This window comes from Brachionichthys hirsutus, chromosome 18 (genome assembly GCF_040956055.1).
Source record: "Brachionichthys hirsutus isolate HB-005 chromosome 18, CSIRO-AGI_Bhir_v1, whole genome shotgun sequence".
Lineage (NCBI taxonomy): Eukaryota > Metazoa > Chordata > Actinopteri > Lophiiformes > Brachionichthyidae > Brachionichthys > Brachionichthys hirsutus.
The window spans coordinates 300,394-320,274 of record NC_090914.1 but is presented as its reverse complement, the minus strand read 5'-3'; the positions used below and the strand labels follow the sequence as shown (position 1 = coordinate 320,274).

The following is a 19,881-nucleotide window of genomic DNA, read 5'->3' as shown; positions in this document are numbered from 1 at the left end:
GAGAACAGGTGGAGGCCAGCAGCCCCGCCTTCTGAACGGGGGCTTTTGAGCAGTCGTCTCAGCACAGGTGATCCTCGTCATCACTCCATGAGCAACGCCTGAGAACAAGGAACTTCATGCAGCATGAGGTGAAGATGGAGCAAGAGAAGCGCTGCCTCTGGGATCGTCCGGCATGTTGTTGCCTTTGAGTCAGGAGGAAAGTGATGAACAGGCGCGACGTGTCCTCCCCTCGGTGGCCGTGACGCTGATCGATCCGAGCAGCAGCAGGAAGGCCCAGCATGATTTACCGCCAGCACCTTTAATGAGCACCTTCACTTCCTCCTCCCCGTCTCACCTTCCAAGCAGAACTTTTCCAGAGCACTTCCTCCCTCTCCTACAAACACAGACGGACATCTAGAACAAATCCAAGGAGCTGACAGCAGCATTCCTGCAGACTCACGTCCTTCCTCTGTTGGAACCCGGAGAGTCCGGCCTCCATTCCCACGAGGCAGCCGGTCCTGCTGTGTGATGAGCTGCAGGACCAAGTTCACTCAACAAAATCATTGTAATTGTGGTTCATTACTCTAGAATTATAAAGATATTCTATAATTATAGGAGCTCTGACGACATTCGGTCAGCGCGATGCCGTTTGGTGCCGTGCTATCTACGGCTAGCAGGGGTTAGCTGTATTTGTGTGTTACTTATATTTCCGTACACAAAAACACTCCGACTGGAAACATCCGTTTTGTGATGCTATTTACGATTATCTTGTAGTTGGGCGAGACTGGTCCGTCCACAAAAACACTCCGACTGGAAACATCCGCTTTGTGATACTATTTACGATTATCTTGTAGTTGGGCGAGACTGGTCCGTCCACAAAAACACTCCGACTGGAAACATCCGCTTTGTGATACTATTTACGATTATCTTGTAGTTGGGCGAGACTGGTCCGTCCACAAAAACACTCCGACTGGAAACATCCGCTTTGTGATACTACTTACGATTATCTTGTAGTTGGGCGAGACTGGTCCGTCCACAAAAACACTCCGACTGGAAACATCCGCTTTGTGATGCTATTTACGATTATCTTGTTGTTGGGCGAGACTGGTCCGTCCACAAAAACACTCCGACTGGAAACATGCGTTTTGTGATCATAGGCGGAGTTTGGGGGGGGGGGGGGCATCGCCCTCCCTAGCGTCTGAAAAATGGAACTGCATTCAGTTTTATAAAAATCTCATTGTGCAGTCACTTTGCCATGACAAAGGCTTTCTATTCTATTCTATTCTAACACGTGATGAATTAGGTGAACTCAGGTCAGTCAAAAATATTTTTTGCCCCCCCCCCCAGCATAAATGTCAAACTCCGCCCATGAACATACGTGATGAGGTTTCAGCAGATTTATTTAGATTACATTATAATAATCTCTTACAATCTTCTGTACATCAGATGACATGATAAATAAAAATTATAACAGCTTATTAAAGCATAAATATGACGACAAGTTAATATGTGAATACACAGAGAAGTTCAGATGAAAACATCATTAACCAGCAACAATGCGAGCCTGCATCGTTCACGCCACAGAGACACAGAGACACGGAGACACAGAGACACAGAGACACAGAGACACAGAGACACAGAGACACAGAGACACAGAGACACGGAGACACGGAGACACGGAGACACGGAGACACGGAGACACGGAGACACGGAGACACGGAGACACGGAGACACGGAGACACGGAGACACGGAGACACGGAGACACGGAGACACGGAGACACGGAGACACGGAGACACGGAGACACGGAGACACGGAGACACGGAGACACGGAGACACAGACACACAGAGACACGGAGACACGGAGACACGGAGACACGGAGACACGGAGACACAGAGACACAGAGACACAGAGACACAGAGACACAGAGACACAGACACACAGAGACACAGAGACACAGAGACACAGAGACACAGACACACAGAGACACAGAGACACAGAGACACTCGGCATCTCATTCTGCAGACGGACGGACTCAAACCGTCAAAAGGCACCAACGTGTCCGACACAACGTCACACATCCAGACATCCAGATTTAGAATGTGGAGAAAAACGGCCGAACGACAACACGGCTGGTTTCTGTCAAAGTCTCCAACAGGGTCTCCTTGACGGTCTTCCTGTCGGCTCTGGACAGGTTGGTCTTCAGCTTCAGCAGCGCTGAAACATGTTTCACACTGCGGGGGAAGTGACAGGAAATCAACTTCTCTATCATTTCATTCTGTGAGAAGATGCTGCAAGTCCTTTTTTGAAAGCAGGTAAGGTTAATCTGAAGGTAACAAAGGTTACCTGAGGTCAGGAAAGGCCGTTGCCAGAGATGCTACCTGCATCTGAATGGCAGGGAGGTCCTGGAGCCTCAGCAGTTCTGCAATCCTGCTGAGGAGGTCCTTCAGCCAGTCCTCCTTCGACCCCTGAGAAGAGAAATGGTGGCGGTCTAACCTGGACCCTTGTCTCAGTTCAAATGTTGGATAAGGAACGCTTCGCCGGGATCTCACCGTACTGAGGAATAACGTGTGCAGACTGTCCGCGTTGTCCTTCACGGCCACGGAGGCCTTCAGCTGCCGCTCCTTGTCCTTTAGCTTAATCTCTCCTCTCAGAAGCTTCTTCACATATTCTGCTGCCACTTCCTGGTGCAGCTGGCCAATCAGCTTCTGAAATGAAGCCAATCATCCAATGAGGAGTCAGAGTGACAGGAGAAGCAGGTTCGGCCTCAAACATGCATGGAACAGGTTTAGGTGTGCTCCGTGTTCTTGGAGGGGACCTGGTGGCAGGGTTCTGTGGATCCCTGCAGCTCCTGCAGCTGGCGCTCCATGCTGACCAGTAGTCTGTCAAACAGGGGTTTGTTCAGCCAGTCACTGGTTCCCAGCTTACGGTACTGTGGCTGTGAGGAGACGACACGCATCAGAACCTGCAGCTCCAGGCGGGTTCCTTCAAATGTCCGAACGTCAGAACCGGGACTAATACAGCAGACTGAGAGAACACATGGACAGAACCAGTCTAGTTCTCCTCTGCTGGATAAAGTACAGCCAAACGGAAACGTCTGGACCGGTGCTGTTGCTGACATCCTGTTTCTGTAAACTAACACTCATGTGGTATAACGGAACTTCCTCCGGGATGTATCCGTCCATCCGTCCATCCATCATGACATCATCCTCAGGAGAAGTGAAGCTGCAGGTAGACACACCTTGAGGACGTCATGCACAGGTTTCAGTAGATGCGAGTGTGCAGATCGTCTCATATCGGACAGAATGCACAAACACTCTCCCCTCACGCCCTCTGGGAACAAATGGTTCTGGTTCTGGTTCTGGAGGACGTCACTGCACACATGAGAACGGTCTCATTAACGCCTCTCACAGCTTTAGGAGAATTTGTCCCGGACGCGGCGCTGAAATGCTGGATTGTACCTGAACTGCTCGATGCAGCCCAGATGGGCCTTGATGAAGTTCCTGCTCTTCAGTTTGTCCTGCTTCATGATGTCATCGTGGAAGCTCTGGAACCTGTCGAGAGAAAACAGCGGATCTTCATTCCACGTCGTTGCTGTTCTTAACACAGAGCTCCTTCTACCGTCTGGGTTCCGACCTCTGCATTAAATCCTGAAGTTGACTTGTTATCTTTTGGGCCTTGAGCCGATCTCCAACCACCTTCTCAGCTGACGTCACCATGCCGTTGATGAACTAGTGACAGGTGAAAAAGAGAAGGTAATTCAGCACTGAGAGAAAACATTTAATTGAAGATACCATACCTCATTTCCCGCCCTCTTTCTGACACTGATTGTTAGCAGGTTCATCGGTCTGTCTCACCTGAATGACATCATAGGCCACAGGGCTGAAGAAGCAGCCGTCCTCTCTTTTCGGCTCCTCCCCTTTCCTCCACCTTGCCACCTCCTCCTCCAGGATGCGACCGATGTAGGTCGTCAGTTCATCCTGCACACATAATTACCCTCGTTTATAGCACAGTAGGAGCGCCTACAAAATAACACGCTGCTGTAAAGAGTCCAGATCTGTAGAATGGCAGCGACTGAACTTACCTGTTGTTTGCTCAGGTACTGCTCCTCCAGAGGCTCCAGTAAGTCTTTGGGCAGCAGCTCCCCCAAATCTTCAGTATTGATCTGAGTATTGAGCAACGGCTTCTGAAAGATTCTGAGACAGAGCAGATCGTACCCCGTGAGAGAGTGCTCCCTCTAGTGGACCCTGACCCTCCAGGTCATTGTCTTGTTGTTGTTCTGCACCTTTACTATGAATGGAAGAAGCAGACGCAGCGGTTGACATCGATTCATGACTTACTCTGGATAATACTCGTTCACCCAGCGAAGGAGGAAGGTGCAGTCCTCATCCTCCAGATCGAACTCTGCGATCTTTCTGAGTCTGGGGCAGAGGTGCTGGTGGTACAACCTGGCGTAACATTGACAGATGCCCATCTCCGGGGGGTAGCAGTCCTTCACCACCTCCGCCACCCACAGCAGGTCCTTCTTCAGCTGCCTGCCCATGGTTCGGACGTCCGTCTGGATGGACGGCCGCTCCACCTGGTCTGCAGGAGGCGTCGCTGGATTGTCCATACGCCGCTCCACTAAAGTACAAAGCGTCACGTCGTGAAGCTCCTTCCAGCCGCAGGGCCTCCAGGCCGGCGGCCTCCGACCCGTCTGTCTCCACAGTCCGTCCCGCTCCTCCTCCTGTTTGACGGCCTTCACAGCAGATGTTAGAGCGTCCATGTTGACCTCTTCTGGGATGAGAGACATCTTTAAAGTCTGCAGAACCTGGTCTTGTAAGTGTCTGTAGTTCAGGGCAAGCTTGTCTAGGTCTTCCTTGTGATGTTTGAAGGCTTCCGTCTCCTTTATGTCCCCAAACAGACGCTCCTCCGTCTCTATCAGCAGCTGACTCGCCTCAGAGAAGTGCTGGGCCTCCAGGATTTGCTTGAATGTGAGGATGACTGTGGGAGGAAGAGCAGCTTGAAATGTTGCACATGAGGTAGAGTAGACTAGAAAGAGCACAGACTGTGTGTAAACCTGTGAACTCTTTTGAAGCTCGTTTTAAGATATTGTGCCTCTTCTAAAACTTCTGCAGGACCCCGCGCCCTTTTTTACTGTCCTTGTGGTTTCTGTGTGTTCTCCTTTTGCCTGATTCCTCTTCCAGTCCTCAAACATGTCATCTATAATTTAAATGACCAGTAAACACAGTCATCCTTAAAGAGGGACGCAAGCTCAGTTTAAAACATGCATGTGATGCTGCGCTCTGCACGATAAGATCAGAATCCAACAAGCCGTCCCGTACAGAGCTCCCAAATCCAGTGTCTGACAAACTGAAAACTGAACTCCATTCCAACATGTCAGGATAATAAAAAGGGAATGACATCATGTTACCTTTCTGCGGCGCCTCTTTCCTGGGGGAGGTGCGTTCATCAGTCTTTGCGGCATCTCCTCTCTGACCCCCCCATAACTTGGGGAGTTTTAACCTTCTCCCTCCTGCGGGTCTCCCACTTTGGTCTGGGAGGAAGTTCAGCAGGAAGCCTGCTGTCTCTGAGGACTGTGACCGGAGACGCATGTTGTCCAGGGTTGCCTTTCCTGGTCTTCAGTCAAGGCAAATGTTCCTGGAGGAGGAGACCACCTGTTCCAGGCACTGTCAGGGTTCAAACTCACCTGAGCTCAGCTGCTCTGCCAGAAACAGCTCGACTGCTCTGGGCTGGAGGCTTTATGGAGCTTCAACAGGCTCCTCCCCCTTTGAACCATGTGGAGAAATGACACGCACGCTGGGTGGGTTTCCTCCCACCTCCAAAAACATGCAGACAGACTTGTAATTGAGGTGACATATAAAAAGCTAACCTCTCTTACTGCTCCTGGATCATGTAGCTGTTTACTTCCTTCTGGTTGGTGGAGTTAAGAAAAGGATGCTCTCAAAAATGGACCTATTTATTTCTTCAGTGTCTGAAACATGCTGCTGCTTCGTATGCAGGCGGAGAACTAATAGTCACAATGCTGATTTGTTTTAATATATTGAACTATATGAATATTTTTTGTGCTGTTGTTCATTAAATTGATGGTGATTCATAGCGGGCAAGGGAGTTGTTCTTCTTTGTCCGGTAATTGGGCAGCATAGTTTGTGCTCTCATATCGGGCAGGGGAGTTGTTTCTCTTTGTCTGGTTTCGGTGCCAGGCACCGAACCTGCTTATATGCCGAAACTGCTTAGATAAGTGAATATTGCAAGGCCGTGCGAAGCCTCTTGATAAACAACTTGTCCGTGGGGACGGGAGGGGCTGAGAAGGTCACTCAGTCCACCCCTCACACCCGGCTTAAACAGAATAAAAGGAGGGGGGCGAGACACGTTTGGTAGAGTCTGCTGTGGGTCGCGTACGGACGCCCGGCTGGTATTGAAAGCTCGCTCTACCAAGGGTGTGGGCTCTCCATCCTATTGGCAAACGGTAAGAGTTGATTTAATTCTAGGAGCTCAATACACTGCTTAAGATTGCTGAACATTTTTGTTGGTTTAATAAAGAGTGCCATCTTGTTAACAACAGATCTGTCTTTGTGTGATTCATTTCTGAGTGCCCATCTCCAACGATCCTTATAAAAACTCGACGCCGGAGTTCGGTGTCGGAGGTGTTTCAAAACATATATTTAAAAAGTTTATTGGTCATTAAACGCAATATAATCCCTTCAAGCACCATTACACGTTAGAAATCAAATACAGAAAAATAATGTATTTCAATTCATGCAATAGACAATAATTCACTTCAGAGAACAGGATCACAGCTGGAAAAATACTGAGCTATGAGTTCTCAACTTTTTACATATGGAGAGAGATTGTCCAGATCGCCCATCAAGAGGAAAACTGAACGATGATGGACAGACAGGAAATGTAGAAAGAAAATCATCCAGATTGTGTTTCTGCTTCTGAATCTGATATTTGATGGAAAAAGAATAAACGCAAACTTTCACACACAAACTAGTGTCAGGTTTAAGTTTGAAGCCAGTTTGGAACGCTCACATATAATCCATCAACAGAACAATGCAATATCAATTACAAAAGTCACCCAAATATTGATACAGACAGACAGACAGACAGACAGACAGACAGACAGACAGATAGATAGATAGACAGACAGACAGACAGATAGATAGATAGACAGACAGATAGACAGACAGACAGACAGACAGATAGACAGATAGACAGATAGACAGACAGACAGATAGATAGATAGACAGATAGACAGATAGATAGACAGACAGACAGATAGATAGATAGACAGACAGACAGACAGACAGACAGATAGATAGACAGACAGATAGACAGACAGACAGACAGACAGATAGATAGATAGACAGATAGACAGATAGACAGATAGATAGACAGACAGACAGACAGATAGATAGATAGACAGATAGACAGATAGACAGATAGACAGATAGATAGACAGACAGAGTATAAACCTTATTAATTCCGAAGATAATTCCAGAACGCTTTACAACTATTCTTTGGCCCATGACAGAAGGAGGAAATGTTGCAGCTGGAAGACACAGATGCTAATGCTAATGAATGCTAATGCTATACCTGACTGAGGTCCTTGGACTGCCGTGTTGTTGATGAGGACTGGATTGTGTTAAAGCTAACGTCCATCATTGTTGATCAGATCAGCTGATCTGGCTGTCGGGCAGCAGGAAGCTGAGGCAGGAGAGGGGCCGGTTGGACAGACATTCGGTATTGACGGCGACCTGCATGCCACCAAATAAGATGTGGCTGCTGTTGGGGGCGGCGCCACCCAGTTTCTTCTTCAGCTCCGATAGTCTCTGGAGGATCAGCTGGTGTTCACGCCCTCTCAGGAGGCCTCTGAAATACAGGATGGCTACCAGGTGCTTCTTGCTGCAGGTGGAGAAGAACATCAAAAATAGATGTCTAATTCATCAGAAGGAGTACCGATAAGATCCAAAAAGGTTATTTTGGAATGAACGATTATAGGAGGTGTGTCAAGCTGAACCACAGGAGTCCACCGGGAGTCAAGGTCCTGGTGTCCCAACGCGAGACCCTGATGAACCTCCAGATCAAACCATGCCAGCAGAAAATACTTCACTATCTGTTGCATGTATTCAAAGCCAGAACAAACCAAACTGACCACTCAGATCGTGTTTCCTCCATCAAAGTCAAACCCTGAACAATCATCAAAGGCAGAGAAGAAACAAAGTCCTCCCACCGGCTTCCCGCTCTTCATCGTGGGCAGCAAGGCCAAACTCTTTAGAAACACACTTCCCAAGTCAGCAACTAAAGAGATGATCCCTGAAAGTACAGTCTTGGTTTGACCTGGAGGTTCCTCAGGGTCTAGTGTCTGGACTCCAGGACCTTGACTCCTGGTGTCATGATTCCCTCTGAATCACAGGAGTGAAGGTCCTGAACAGGTATTTCATCACTGACGTATTTTGGACAGATTGAACTTGAACTTATTTGCTGATGTGTGTGTTGTTGTTGTTTTTTTACGCGTTCCTGCAGTAGCTTTTGGTGAATCTGTTTATTTTAAACCAGTTCCAGTCCTCACCTGAAGTCTGGGTAATGCTCCACTAACGGCTGCAGGTGGTTCTTTATGTCCACCTTGTTTTTTTGACTGATGATGTCACACAGGTCGTCTCCCAGAGGGTGGAGCCACTCATGCGTTGACTTCTACAACAACAACAACAAAATGCAGTGAAACAATGATGGTGCAGCACCGTTCTCATAGACCCAGAATGTTCTCCACGTAGGTGTGTATCGTGTGTGTGTGTGTGTGTGTGTGTGTGGCACCTCAAAAGTGATTGCTTATCGTCATTTTGCTACATGAAGATTCAAGCCCATATATTGTAAAATGCTTGGTTTTTCCTATTTTCCCTGTGACCCTGAAGGCCACCCGGCGGAGCAGCATGTATTTTCTGTTGAAGGGGAGGGACGGAGTTCTTACCATGTCCTCAAACAGATCTCGGAGTCCGTGCCACTGCTCACGGATCTTTGCTGCTGCTCTCTCGTGCTTCCGGTTCTTGCAGGAGTAGTTGTTCCTCATCAGCTGGCCGAAGTATTCCCTCGCCACGTGGTAGTGCAGTCGGCTCGCAAACTCCTGTTGCCGGGAAACAGAAGCATGGACATGGGAGCGATGTGTCACAATAACAGGATGAGCACAAGAAAAGGGGAAATGTAAATGTCTCCTTCATTTGTCGGATCATCTGAGCCAACACCTCCACTTCCGCTGGATGCTTTCTGCAGCCGCAGCATCCGGCTGGGAACAATGGTGCCCAAAGAGACTTACGGGAAGGAGGGAAGAACTAAAGAAAGAGTTCCAGCCATTTGTGTCCACATAACCCTGACCCCTGACCCCTGACCCTGACCCTGATCAAACGACTTCCTTTTGCTTATCGACGGTCTTAGTTCCAGGTATGTGGGCGCTATCTAATCAGGATGGGATCAATGCCAGTTCCTCTTTGGCTCTAGCGGGACCTGGAAGGCAGCCAGTCATTATTATCAGAAGTGTGATTTGTGATTGCTGACTTCTGGAATCCACCAGGCGTCTTCTTCCAGTCAACCTCCTCCTCCTCACCTGGTCGTGTGGAGGTCTCATGAGGGAGCAGTGCTGGTAGAGGAGCTCGGTCCGATTGTGAAGCTGCTTAAAGTCTTTGTCGTCGGTTAGCCACTTCCTCGTCATCATCCTCCTCAGGTACGGCTGAAAAACAGCACAGAGAGTGTGCAAAGTCAAAGCCCTGAGTCTGAGATGAGCTAAAACCAAAGCCCTTCCATTGCTGATCGCATCCCAACACAACACTGTGTAACTTTGTCCAAGAGCCCATCATGGAAGCCCAGTGACATCACCATCTGGCTCCTGCTGAGGCCTCCGAGGTTTGGGAAAGCATGATCCGCATTTCAGTTCCTCTGTCAGAAAGCTCAAGACTCAAACATTGCTCCCTGAATGAGGATCCAACCCAGAATAACCCTTCAGCGTTTGGCTTCATGCACCTCGGCGTCTTCTTTGAACTGGTCCTCCAGCTCTTGCATGAGTCTGACAATCAGCCAGCGAACTTCTTTCCTGAGCGCCTCCACCTGGTCCGGACAGGTGTCCCGGTACGCCTCCATGTGCTGCCTGCAGGAGGGCGTGAAGCGTGAAGTTAGAATGCCAGATCGGACTTTTGTAAAGCGTTTAAAGCTCCTCACACACGGATCCAGCCTGCAGTCAAGTGAATGCAGGCTGGCTGTTGTTGATGATGATGATGATGATGATGATGAGTTTGGACCACATTAACTGTGTTGAAACCAGCTGTAATCCCACATGAGCCTCAAATGGTTGTGGGATGAGTCATCCCGGTACGTTTGTATCTTTGATTCATGTGATGTTGTACTTTTTTATTCTTACACATTTTGGTGACATTATTTTCTATATTTAAACAGGAAGCTTTCAGCCGGTTCTGACTTCATTTAAAGCCCAGCAGAGTGACGTGACGCCGCGCCTGTTTCCTGGAGGCGCCAGCGGGTTTTCCAGTTTGTGGTTTGGCAGAGCAAAGGGTTCATACCGATGCCTCATGGGAAGAAGTCATGTGACTTACTGTAATGCAGAGAAGCTGTTGATGTATGTAATCTGATACTCCGTCCAAAGGGGGTGTGGTCGGAGATCGCTGCAGTGATATCTGAACGCCGTCTCGAACCTGCAGGGGAAAGAACAGCCTTTAGACGAGGATGAGGGACTTGTGCTGCCGCCTGTCAGACGAATGACAGGGTTTAGGAAAAGCTGCTTCAATGACATCTACAGTGAAACGGTCCTCGGGGCAGAAACAGAAAAGCAGACAGGACTTGGGTTCCTTTCATCTTCATGATTAGGTCCCAACTGTCCTGCTGCAGACCTGCTTCAGGGGAAAGGAACTCTGACCCTGGGCCAGAACTTCTGATGGATGTGTGGAAATGCCCTCCCAGAAGGTCACGCATCGCCAGCAAGGCTTTCTGAATGTAATAGTAATAAATGTGGGGTTTCCACGCAGCACCCTAAATAAACCACCTTTATTGTTCTGTTCGGTTTCTCCTTTCCTGCTTCGTCTCCAGAGAGAACGCTTTAGACAAAAACAAACTTTTGATGAAGAGAGGCGACAGTCTTCTCTGATTCAGTTCACAACCATGTCACAAACAGGGCAATAGAGATATTACAACATTTCTCCAGCGTAAATCCACCCACCAGCGAGACGAAAGCGGAGGCCCCGTCCTGTTTTGGTTTGTTTTCTCTGGGGGGGGGGTCCTCCTCGCCTGTCTACTTCTTTAAATATACATTATCTCCACAGTGGCATTTTATTCTATGACATGGTTCATTCCACAAAATGTCTCTGTGTCCGTGTACCTCTTGGGGAAATGCTTCACCTCCTCCAGGCAGGACCAGACGACGTTCTGTTCCAGCTGAGCATCGATTTGTCTGGAGTTGAGGACGTTTCCCTTCACCCGCTGCAGTGAGACGAACGGAACCGGGCCGGCCCAGAACCACCTTTTAGCTGGTACTATATACTGTATATATTATATATGATACTAGAATACTGTATAATAAAAAGCAAGCTGATCATCGTCGTACCGTCCAGATGTCCATGGGAATCTCGGATGTGAGGACGTCCTCGTCCCTCTCCGGAGCTCTGCGTTCACTCCACACTTCCTTGTTTTGAAGTTCAGTGACTCTGTCCAGTGAGGATCTCATTTCCTCCTGCAAGGACAAACACAGGGAGAAGAGAAGCAACGAAAGACAAACGATGGACAGGTATTTAGTGAGTCCAGGAGGAGTCAAAGGTCGTTTGTTTCTTCTAGAATTCTCAATAATAATCTTTAGATAAATGCTACATTTCACAGCAGGACTAAAGGGGGGCTCCTCCTCCTCCTCCTCCTCCTCACCTTCACTCTGTCACAGTACTTGTTCTCCAGCTGCTTCAGGAAGTCGTCCTCCAGCTGCAGCTCTCTGCTCTCCTCCTGCATGTCCGGCTGGAGGGACAGACTTCCCATGATCCTCTCGCTGCGGAGGTGAAACGGGACACATTGATCGACGTGATCATCACTTCCATTCTGGCCCCCAGAGAGCGTTGCGCCTCCTTTTTTCTAACCAGACCAGCTGTTTCTTCTTTAAGGACAGAAGGAGCACGGCCCACCTCTTGTAGCGGTGGACGATCCAGTCCAGCAGAGCGTACAGATCCTTCAGCTCCGTCACCCGGCGCTCCAGGTCCGACAGGTGGCGCCCGACGACTCGGTGGTAAGTCGCCACGTAGGTGCTGAACACCTTGAAGCTGGGCGGGTACGGCCAGCGCAGCTCCCTCTTCACATTCTCCAAGTCCTCCACGATGGTCTTACCCAGCAGACCCAAGTGAACCGCCAACCAGGAGGCGTTCTGCTGCCTGTGCTCCAGGTGAACGCTCTCCACCTTCACCTGCACGCCCTCGCCCACTGCCTCCCTCCAGGACGCCATCCAGCTGCCCTGAAGCCCGCCGGGCTCCCCGGCTCTCCTCTCCTCCTCCTGGATGATGCGGACCACGAGAACCAGCAGCCCCTTGTTCCTGGAGGGAAGGGAGTTGGAGTCGCGCACTATGGCGCTGAGCTTGCTCCTGAGCTCTCCGTAGAGGAGGCTCAGGTCCTTCTCCTTCTTGGCCAGCTCCATGGAAGAGCCCTCGCCCTGCTGCTCGCTCTCCCTTTGGAACTCCAACCGCAGGGCGAGCAAGTTCAGGTGCGCCTCCTCCAGCACCTCCATCTCTATCAACTTATTGATCTGCATCACTGGGAAAAAGTAGAAGATGGATTTGACACAGATGCAAACATCTTGTTGGCTTTCACTGACTCATAAAACAGCTCCTGGCTGTGGGGGCCATGTCCATCAAGACCCCTATCTTCACCTCCTTTTGTTGCCAAAACAGAAGGATGAAGAAGGAGGTGGGAAGCAGCAGGACAGGGTCAAAGGTCAAAGCGCTGCTCTGGATGACATGGACCTTCTACACGACCCGGTGCTCATTTAAACAACTGAAAGGACTTTTACTAGCTAACTATTACCTGACAGGGGGGTATGAGGTATTTCTGGCAGGGTATACGCCTCCTCCATCTCCTCCCACACCTCCTCCTCCTCCTCCTCCTCCTCCTCCTCCTCCTCCTCCTCCTCCATCCTCTCCTCCACCGGACCTTCGGAGACGGAGGCGAGCCCCACCTTATTCCGGACCTTTTTGGTGAGGCTCAGGCCTCGACGGCTGGAGACGACCTTTTGCCTGAGCGAGTCTCCGAACCCGGACATGTTGGAATCTGAGGAGCATCAAGACTGTCTGGTTGGTTGAGCTAAGCTAACAGCTAACATGATGTTATTTATCGCGCCTTTATTTTGGCCCTGGTCAGGAAGTCCTTCCGTCCGGGCCTCACCTCCCAGGCCCGTTCTAGAGCTGCTCTGTGACGCTCTGGAAGCTGTGGGTTCGACGCCGACTTCCTGGTTCCCTGAGGATAACCTGAGATCCTCACCTGTTCCCCAGACAAGTCCTGACCCATCACAGACGCTGACTCAGCGTTCTCTATTCGGGTCAACAGAACTCTATACCTCCTCTTTAAGAATTACGGGAGCAATTTCTATTAAGTGTGTGTGTGTGTGTGTGTGGGGGGGGGGGGGGGGGGGGGGGGGGGGTTCTATTCTACCTATGACTCAGCAGTTTGGTTACACTGCAGCAGAGAAACCGGCCAGGTTCTGGCGGCTTCAATCTGAGCCTAGAACAGTAGCGGTGCCTGACACCGACCAGGTTCTGTTGGAATAGTTTCCTGGTAGTGAGAAGGCGTTTACCCGTCTTTGGCCGGGCCGGGCCTTTACGTCTCTGTGGACTCACGCTGGCCTTGTCCTCCTCTTTCTTCTGGAAGAAGCCTGCCATGTTTCTCAGAGGAGATGCGGCAGGAGATCTGGAGCTCGGACCTGTCGGACCTGTCGGACCAGACGGACCACAGAAAGACTCCTCAGGACGCCTCCCTCGCAGCCCCAGCAGCTCAGGTCCATTGGATTTAGTTTGGTTCTGGTTCGTGACGTTTTTATGACGACAAACCGACGGATGAAATGTAAATGTGGGTCGGCTTGGAACGCGTTTCTGCTGATCATTGAGACGATCGTTATCTTGAACAAAGTTCCTCTCTGTGCTGTTAAAAGGAGCATTGATTAGACAGAAAGATCAGAAGACAGAATCAATGAGAGGCCTGATTGATGATGCCGTATGGAAACCGGCTTGTTTGGCTCTGAGCACCAATGGCAGGCCGGAGCAGGGCGGAGCCAACAGAAAGAGCTGCTGCTGCAGACTTAGCAGCAGCAGCCAGCGGGCGTCCCAGGGAATGCTGGGAAATGTATGCAAGACATAAACATGAAGCTCACCTCTGCTGTCCGTCTGACCTTGAGGGGACAAATAGAGCGTCCCACTCCAGGGTACTTACCGGGTGACGCTGGAGGCCGTGACCCCGGCTCGCTGCCAGCTGCTCCTTCTACAGCGGTGACCTTTGACCCCTTGCTTGCGGATGACAGTGGACTCCTCTCAGCAGCTCGCTGGATGCTTTTTCTCAGCGACGACCGAAGCGAGCCCAGCGCCTCCTTCATGGCGCCGCCGGTCGGAGGCTCTGCGTTGCTGGTGCGGGACGTCCTGGCCTGGTCGGGGTTCTCGGGGTGCTTGTCCATCATCAGGCGGCTGGAGGAATCCACATCAAATAGAAGGTTAAAGCAGCACCGACCCAGGAAGCGTCCTCATTCTGCTCCACTGTGGAACCTGTGCAGGTGTGTTCCACCCAGCAGACGGGAGGAGCGTTTTGTTGACACACAACAACACCACGCTTCGTTGGGACGGGGTTGGAACACCAAGGGCGCTAGGTACACGGGATGAGCCGCCCTCATTCTGCTCCGTGTCGACCCATTCATCCGAAACCGGCTTCTTAACTCCCTGTTGCCCTGGGTTTAGCCTCACAGGCGGCACAACAAAAGCAACTCACATCAAAATGGCAGGACTTTCAATCACTGTCAGAATTCATTATAAGATATATAATGTTATATTCTGAATTAAATCTGTTGTTCTCTTCCTATAATGTTCTTCTGATCATGACAGTTGTGGTGCATCTGTGATTTTAGTCAGCGAGAAAACAAAGATTCTTTATCCATCCGTCCGTCCATCTACAGCTGTTTGTGTGTGTCAGCAGATGATGATTAATAAAAGCATTTTCATTTCATTTCATTTTCATTTTTCATTTCATTCATTTTCATTTTATCCTCCTTGTGGTTCGCGGGTGCTTCTGGAGTCTATCCCAGCTGACGACGGTCGAGAGGCGTGATACACCCTGGACATGTCGCCAGCTCATCACACATATAAGGACAACCACTCACACCTACGGGCAATCTGGAGCGATCAATGTTCCAGTTCAGGATATGTTAAAATGAATATGTGGATGGCAAAGATTAACTTCTCTCTTTGTACATTCAACATCATTTCAATGCGGGGGGGGGGGGGGGGCAGCACCCCTGATAGAACCCAATAGGATCGGATCACAGGAACCTTAGAACAGCAGAACCTTGCGACACATAGAGGGTGTCATTCTTGTTCTAAACCTCCCGACACCTGAAATAAAAGACTTCCTGTGAGCACAAGGACAAATATTTAACCCGAGAACACAAACTGTGGTCCGAGGTGAACGGTTAGAGTTCTGGACACGGAGCTGTAAGAGACAGAGACAGAGACAGAGACAGAGACAGCGACAGAGACAGAGACAGAGACAGAGTCTTCTCACCTGCATTCCTCAGGTAGAAAAGAATCCACCGCTCCTCCTTTCTGCTTTCACTTTGTCTCACCTGAGGATAAAAAGGAGGATTAACCCTCAGCTTTCAGGGAGGTGAACCCATGAGCCACACAGCCGCCTGGTGTCACCTGCCCAGAGGAGGAGTTAATCATTAGGAGGATCTATAAACCCAGCGGGGGTGTCACATTTACTGTTTAACAAGGTGCTGATGTTTCCCTTTCCCAGACGGCTCCACAGTTGGGTTCTCGTCCTGAGCTGGAATGTGGCGTTAAAACATGCGACCGTTCACCAGGGCGCCTAAAACAGGATTCAAGGTCGAGGTGGAATGATTCGGCGGAGGCGACAGAAAGACGAAGGTGATTGGAGTCAGGTTGCCTCGCAGACCTTTGAGACAGCAGGGATCAGTTTGATGCTTTCATGTGGAATAATAAAGGAATGAAGCTTTTTACGAGTCTCAGGTGTGCTTTATGATCATTAGTGGAGCGTAAAGCAGCTCAGACACGTCGCATCGCTCATGAGCACAGCTTCACTCCATTTCCTGTTTCATTTCGAAGGTGCGTCGTTCCGTGTCCGGTCAGTCTTTACGCTGAAAGTCTTCTTCACGCCTTACCCCCCATCCTACAGGTAAGTTGTGTAAACAGCACCCCCATATGTTAACAACATGTTACTACGCGTTGCAGTAATAAAGTCGTGGCATTGATGTCACCACAGGACGACAGGGACGTAAGTGGAGCAGTGTCCGTCCCCGTCGACTGGACTGAACACAACCCTCGAGGCTGCTCCCCCACTGAGACACGTAATCAGGTTGTGTGGATGAAATCTTCCTGTCAAGCCTGTGAAAGTCGGCCGCCCGATCTCCGGGCAGGCGTCCTCCCGTCAATCAAAGATCAGCAGCAGAATCATCCTGCTGGTCTGCTGGCAGCGCTCAGGCCTCATCACACCTTCCCTCAGGTGTTCCAGGTTCACCACACCAGGTCCGGTTGGACAGCTGGACACAGCTGAAGATGGTTGAAGACGTCCAGCTCTGGAGACGGACTCCTCTGTTCTGCTGCTGGAGCGGGTTTAAATGCAAATGTTCTGATAATCACATGACGAGCCAATCAGGCGTGAATGAGGAGAATTACATATATTATTGTCAAAGGCCGCCGTGACCGTGACCCCAAGTCAGAATCTGAGATTCCACATTTCCGGACTTGGAACGAAGTGATTTAAACGCACCTTATTCCCTTCCTGTTTGCTTTGTTGATTTATTTTTTGTACTCCCCTCTCCCCAGGGTGTTCGGTCTAAAAGCGTCCTCCAGCCAGCTGAGAACACCTGAGAGGTTCCGGGAGGTACCATGTGGTAAACTAATGCGGGGGTGGCCGTCTGCGTCATATCACACCTTTCTTGGATTCTCTGACGATGCTGACCTGTGGGCGGAGCCAGAGGTCCAGGCCCGGCAGGTGGTGCAGGCTGCCTTTGGGCCGCCATGGTTCTAAAGAGTCACATTTATATAGATGTAGAACCTCCTCACGCACTCCTTTATAAAACCCTGCAGCCCCCCCAACCAACGCTGTGCTCCCCCTGCAGAGCCCCCATCTAAAATTGATTAGAGTGGCATTTACTATTCATAGAAAAGGTTAGAGTGCTGCATGTTGGAGCAGAACATGATTCCCAAACAAGTGAAGAGGCTCTTCTGTGAACATCTGGTCGTGTAATGATGAATAACAAGCGCAGCCTCTGTGATCACACTCTGTGAAAGCAGGAAGATGGAGGCAAGCGTTCAGCCTGAGTCACGACTGTAAAAGCAACAGTCGAGTTTGTGAAGGCGCTCTTCCTCAGAGGAAGCACGACGGCTCGGTGGAAACCGAGATCGATTCTGAAATCACTTCATGTGTCGTTTAAAGCAGCCCTACCGTGAGATACCTCACCCTATCATGAACACTGATTGAAGCCATCAGATGAAAGTCATCAAGCACAGCTCGGCGGCTCTGATAGCCGTGGTAAAAGCTACGCAGAGGAACAAGTGGCCTCCGGCTTCGGGCTTTCTTCTGAACATGAATGAAGCGTACACAAAGGAACAGGAGAATTAGCATCATGATGTTGAGCATACGACACCCAACACACACCAATTCATCTATCTTTGTGTGTCAGCGTGTGTGTGTGTGTGTGTGTGTGTGCGCGCGTGTGTGTAGGGGGGGTGATCACACACCTGCCTCCCCTCTGCACCAGACTCGTTCCCAAAACCACATCTTCACTTTGAGCAGAACAAAAACAACAGAGACAATAAATCCTACAAATATTTATTACTTGTGCAATAATTTATGCTTCCAAGATTTTAAAAAATATGTATGTGAAGAAAAACACGTCTAAAATGTTCTTGTTGGTTTTACTTCTATCTGTGATGAACTGCCCGTAAATCAAACGTCCTTTAACGCCTACAAACGATGACGTCACCGAAATCGATGAATCAGATACTGTCCTTCAAAACATCACAGCTATTATTACAAAGTCGGACTAACATCACCAAACGTCAGGTGGAAAGTTCATTGATTATTTTTTCCACTGCTATTTGTATTTTATATTGTAGCTAAGCACCAAACGGAGCAGCACTCAATAAAGGCTTTCTATTCTATTCTCTTTATCTTCAGTCGTGTCACACACAGTTAAAACGCCACATTCTTTATTCAGTCACCGCCTCGCGTCCAGATGTTTCAGTTTGTGCATCATACAGGTGTGCTAATGCTGTTATTTATTGTACTTGTACTCTAACATTCTATCTAATAAATATATTCATTCATTCATATTCAGCTTAGAGGTTAGTGCTAAGAGTCTTTTCTGGTCCGTTTTGGATCTCAGGGCTTCTGGAGCTTTTCAGAGTCATTTCACGTTTGGTTATTTGACTCTTTTTTCAGTTTTCTGTTTCAGGAGGAAAATGCTGCCACACGGTTTTGTTTGTGGACGATGGAAGCTCACCTGACCTCGTGTGAGTGTGCAGGCGAGTCGCTAATGATGACATTTCATCTTCACAGCATTTAGAATCGGATGTGAGCTGACAGGAATCTGGGCGGTGAGGACTTGGAGTCGGGGCTCCGCTTTAATTAATCAAATGAAAAACCATTCAGACAAAATCATGAAGCTTGAAATGTGAGTTACATCAGAGAGAGACGAAGTCGCTGCACTTTAAAGCACAATAAGAACATGTTTCCTGCCGAGAATGAAAGACAGCAGCCAGAAGGAGAATAAAAGCAGCCAAAATAAATAATCTCAAGCTGGCAAGTCGCTGCCGTCAATCATGTTTCTTAGACTCCAGATGTCACAGCCGCCTCCTTCATCACTGAGGATGAAGAACACCTTCTGAGAATGTGGGTAAGGAGGCGGCAGCAGGACTCTGGCTTCATTTCCTTCCCAACAAGCAGCCGGAACCCTTCTGGGGGCCTCCTCGTTCCTACAGGACACCCACAGTGGGAGGAGGTTCAGTTGGAGCCCTGCGTCTCCACACCTGAAGCCTCCTCATCCATGCCGACGTTTGACTGCTCCTCATCTGCAACGGCACGCAAATCTAACATAAGTAAGAAGCGTAACCTCCGTCCTTTGCAGCACACTCACCTGCAGTCTGCTCCTCAGCCGGGGCGTCCGGGGAGCTCGGCTCCTCCGGCGGCCAGCGGAGCTCCCCGCTCTCCACCTCAGCTCCATCCGTCGGCTCGACCACGATGGAGGGAAGCCTCTTGGATAACTTGGGATACCTTTCATGGGTATCTGGGAAGATCTGAGTGAGGCTCATGTAAGAACTGTTGTTGTCACACACGGGGACGAAAGACGTTTAACTGGATTAGGAAACATTCAACTGTCATTTTATTATGACCGTCAGATACGTCCATCTAAGGGTTAAAAATGAGCGCTCACTCTTTAGTCTTCCTTCAGCGATCACACCTTACATTGAGAACATAAATCCCTCGTGCTCAGCTGTAACACAGGTATGATCTACACAAATAATCACACACACCTGAAGGATACCGTGTTCTGATCCGCCGGTGCTGATCCACCAGCGCTGAAGTCCTCGGAACCCGGTTCCAAAGAGTTCATCACCTCGGTCCTGTTCATAACGGGATTTATGAAACTATGCC

At 49.5% G+C, this 19,881-nt stretch overlaps 2 protein-coding genes and 1 non-coding gene across 3 annotated transcripts; all 3 read right to left on the bottom strand.

Annotated features, from left to right (window-relative positions):
- Positions 1–1,943: 1,943 nt before the first annotated feature.
- Positions 1,944–5,573, bottom strand: LOC137907654 (tumor necrosis factor alpha-induced protein 2-like). The gene is made up of 11 exons (XM_068752010.1): positions 5,393–5,573; positions 4,320–4,962; positions 4,064–4,175; positions 3,837–3,959; positions 3,616–3,710; positions 3,441–3,533; positions 3,221–3,353; positions 2,798–2,917; positions 2,532–2,687; positions 2,326–2,447; positions 1,944–2,213 (listed from the first exon to the last, which is right to left on the bottom strand). The coding sequence occupies exons 1-11, from the start codon at positions 5,571–5,573 to the stop codon at positions 2,075–2,077; spliced, it is 1,917 nt and encodes a 638-aa protein (XP_068608111.1). The 3' UTR covers positions 1,944–2,074.
- A 1,880-nt stretch (positions 5,574–7,453) lies between these two features.
- exoc3l4 (exocyst complex component 3-like 4) lies at positions 7,454–14,668 on the bottom strand. The gene is made up of 13 exons (XM_068752325.1): positions 14,431–14,668; positions 13,799–13,924; positions 13,033–13,275; positions 12,144–12,762; positions 11,893–12,010; positions 11,582–11,707; positions 11,357–11,457; positions 10,578–10,676; positions 9,994–10,117; positions 9,581–9,703; positions 8,951–9,103; positions 8,555–8,676; positions 7,454–7,887 (listed from the first exon to the last, which is right to left on the bottom strand). Exons 1-13 carry the CDS (start codon positions 14,666–14,668, stop codon positions 7,659–7,661), a joined length of 2,421 nt encoding a protein of 806 aa, XP_068608426.1. The 3' UTR covers positions 7,454–7,658.
- On the bottom strand, positions 8,136–8,314 carry LOC137908105 (small nucleolar RNA U3). The gene has a single exon (XR_011105952.1). It is a non-coding gene; the product is annotated as a small nucleolar RNA U3 (small nucleolar RNA).
- Positions 14,669–19,881: the final 5,213 nt, after the last annotated feature.

Bases quoted from the DNA above. Each gene is read 5' to 3' on its own strand.
- exoc3l4 (XM_068752325.1), bottom strand. From the start codon at position 14,668: ATGGACAAGCACCCCGAGAACCCCGACCAGGCCAGGACGTCCCGCACC. The intron at 13,925-14,430 runs GTAAGTACCCTG...CAGGTCCGACAG, and splicing joins ACGGCCTCCAGCGTCACCCG to GTCCGAGCTCCAGATCTCCT. The intron at 13,276-13,798 runs GTAAACGCCTTC...GATGCTCCTCAG, and splicing joins CCCGGCCCGGCCAAAGACGG to ATTCCAACATGTCCGGGTTC.
- LOC137907654 (XM_068752010.1), bottom strand. From the start codon at position 5,573: ATGCGTCTCCGGTCACAGTCCTCAGAGACAGCAGGCTTCCTGCTGAAC. The intron at 4,176-4,319 runs GTAAGTCATGAA...GCTCTGTCTCAG, and splicing joins GTGAACGAGTATTATCCAGA to AATCTTTCAGAAGCCGTTGC. The intron at 3,534-3,615 runs GTCGGAACCCAG...TTCTCTCGACAG, and splicing joins CTTCAGGATTTAATGCAGAG to GTTCCAGAGCTTCCACGATG.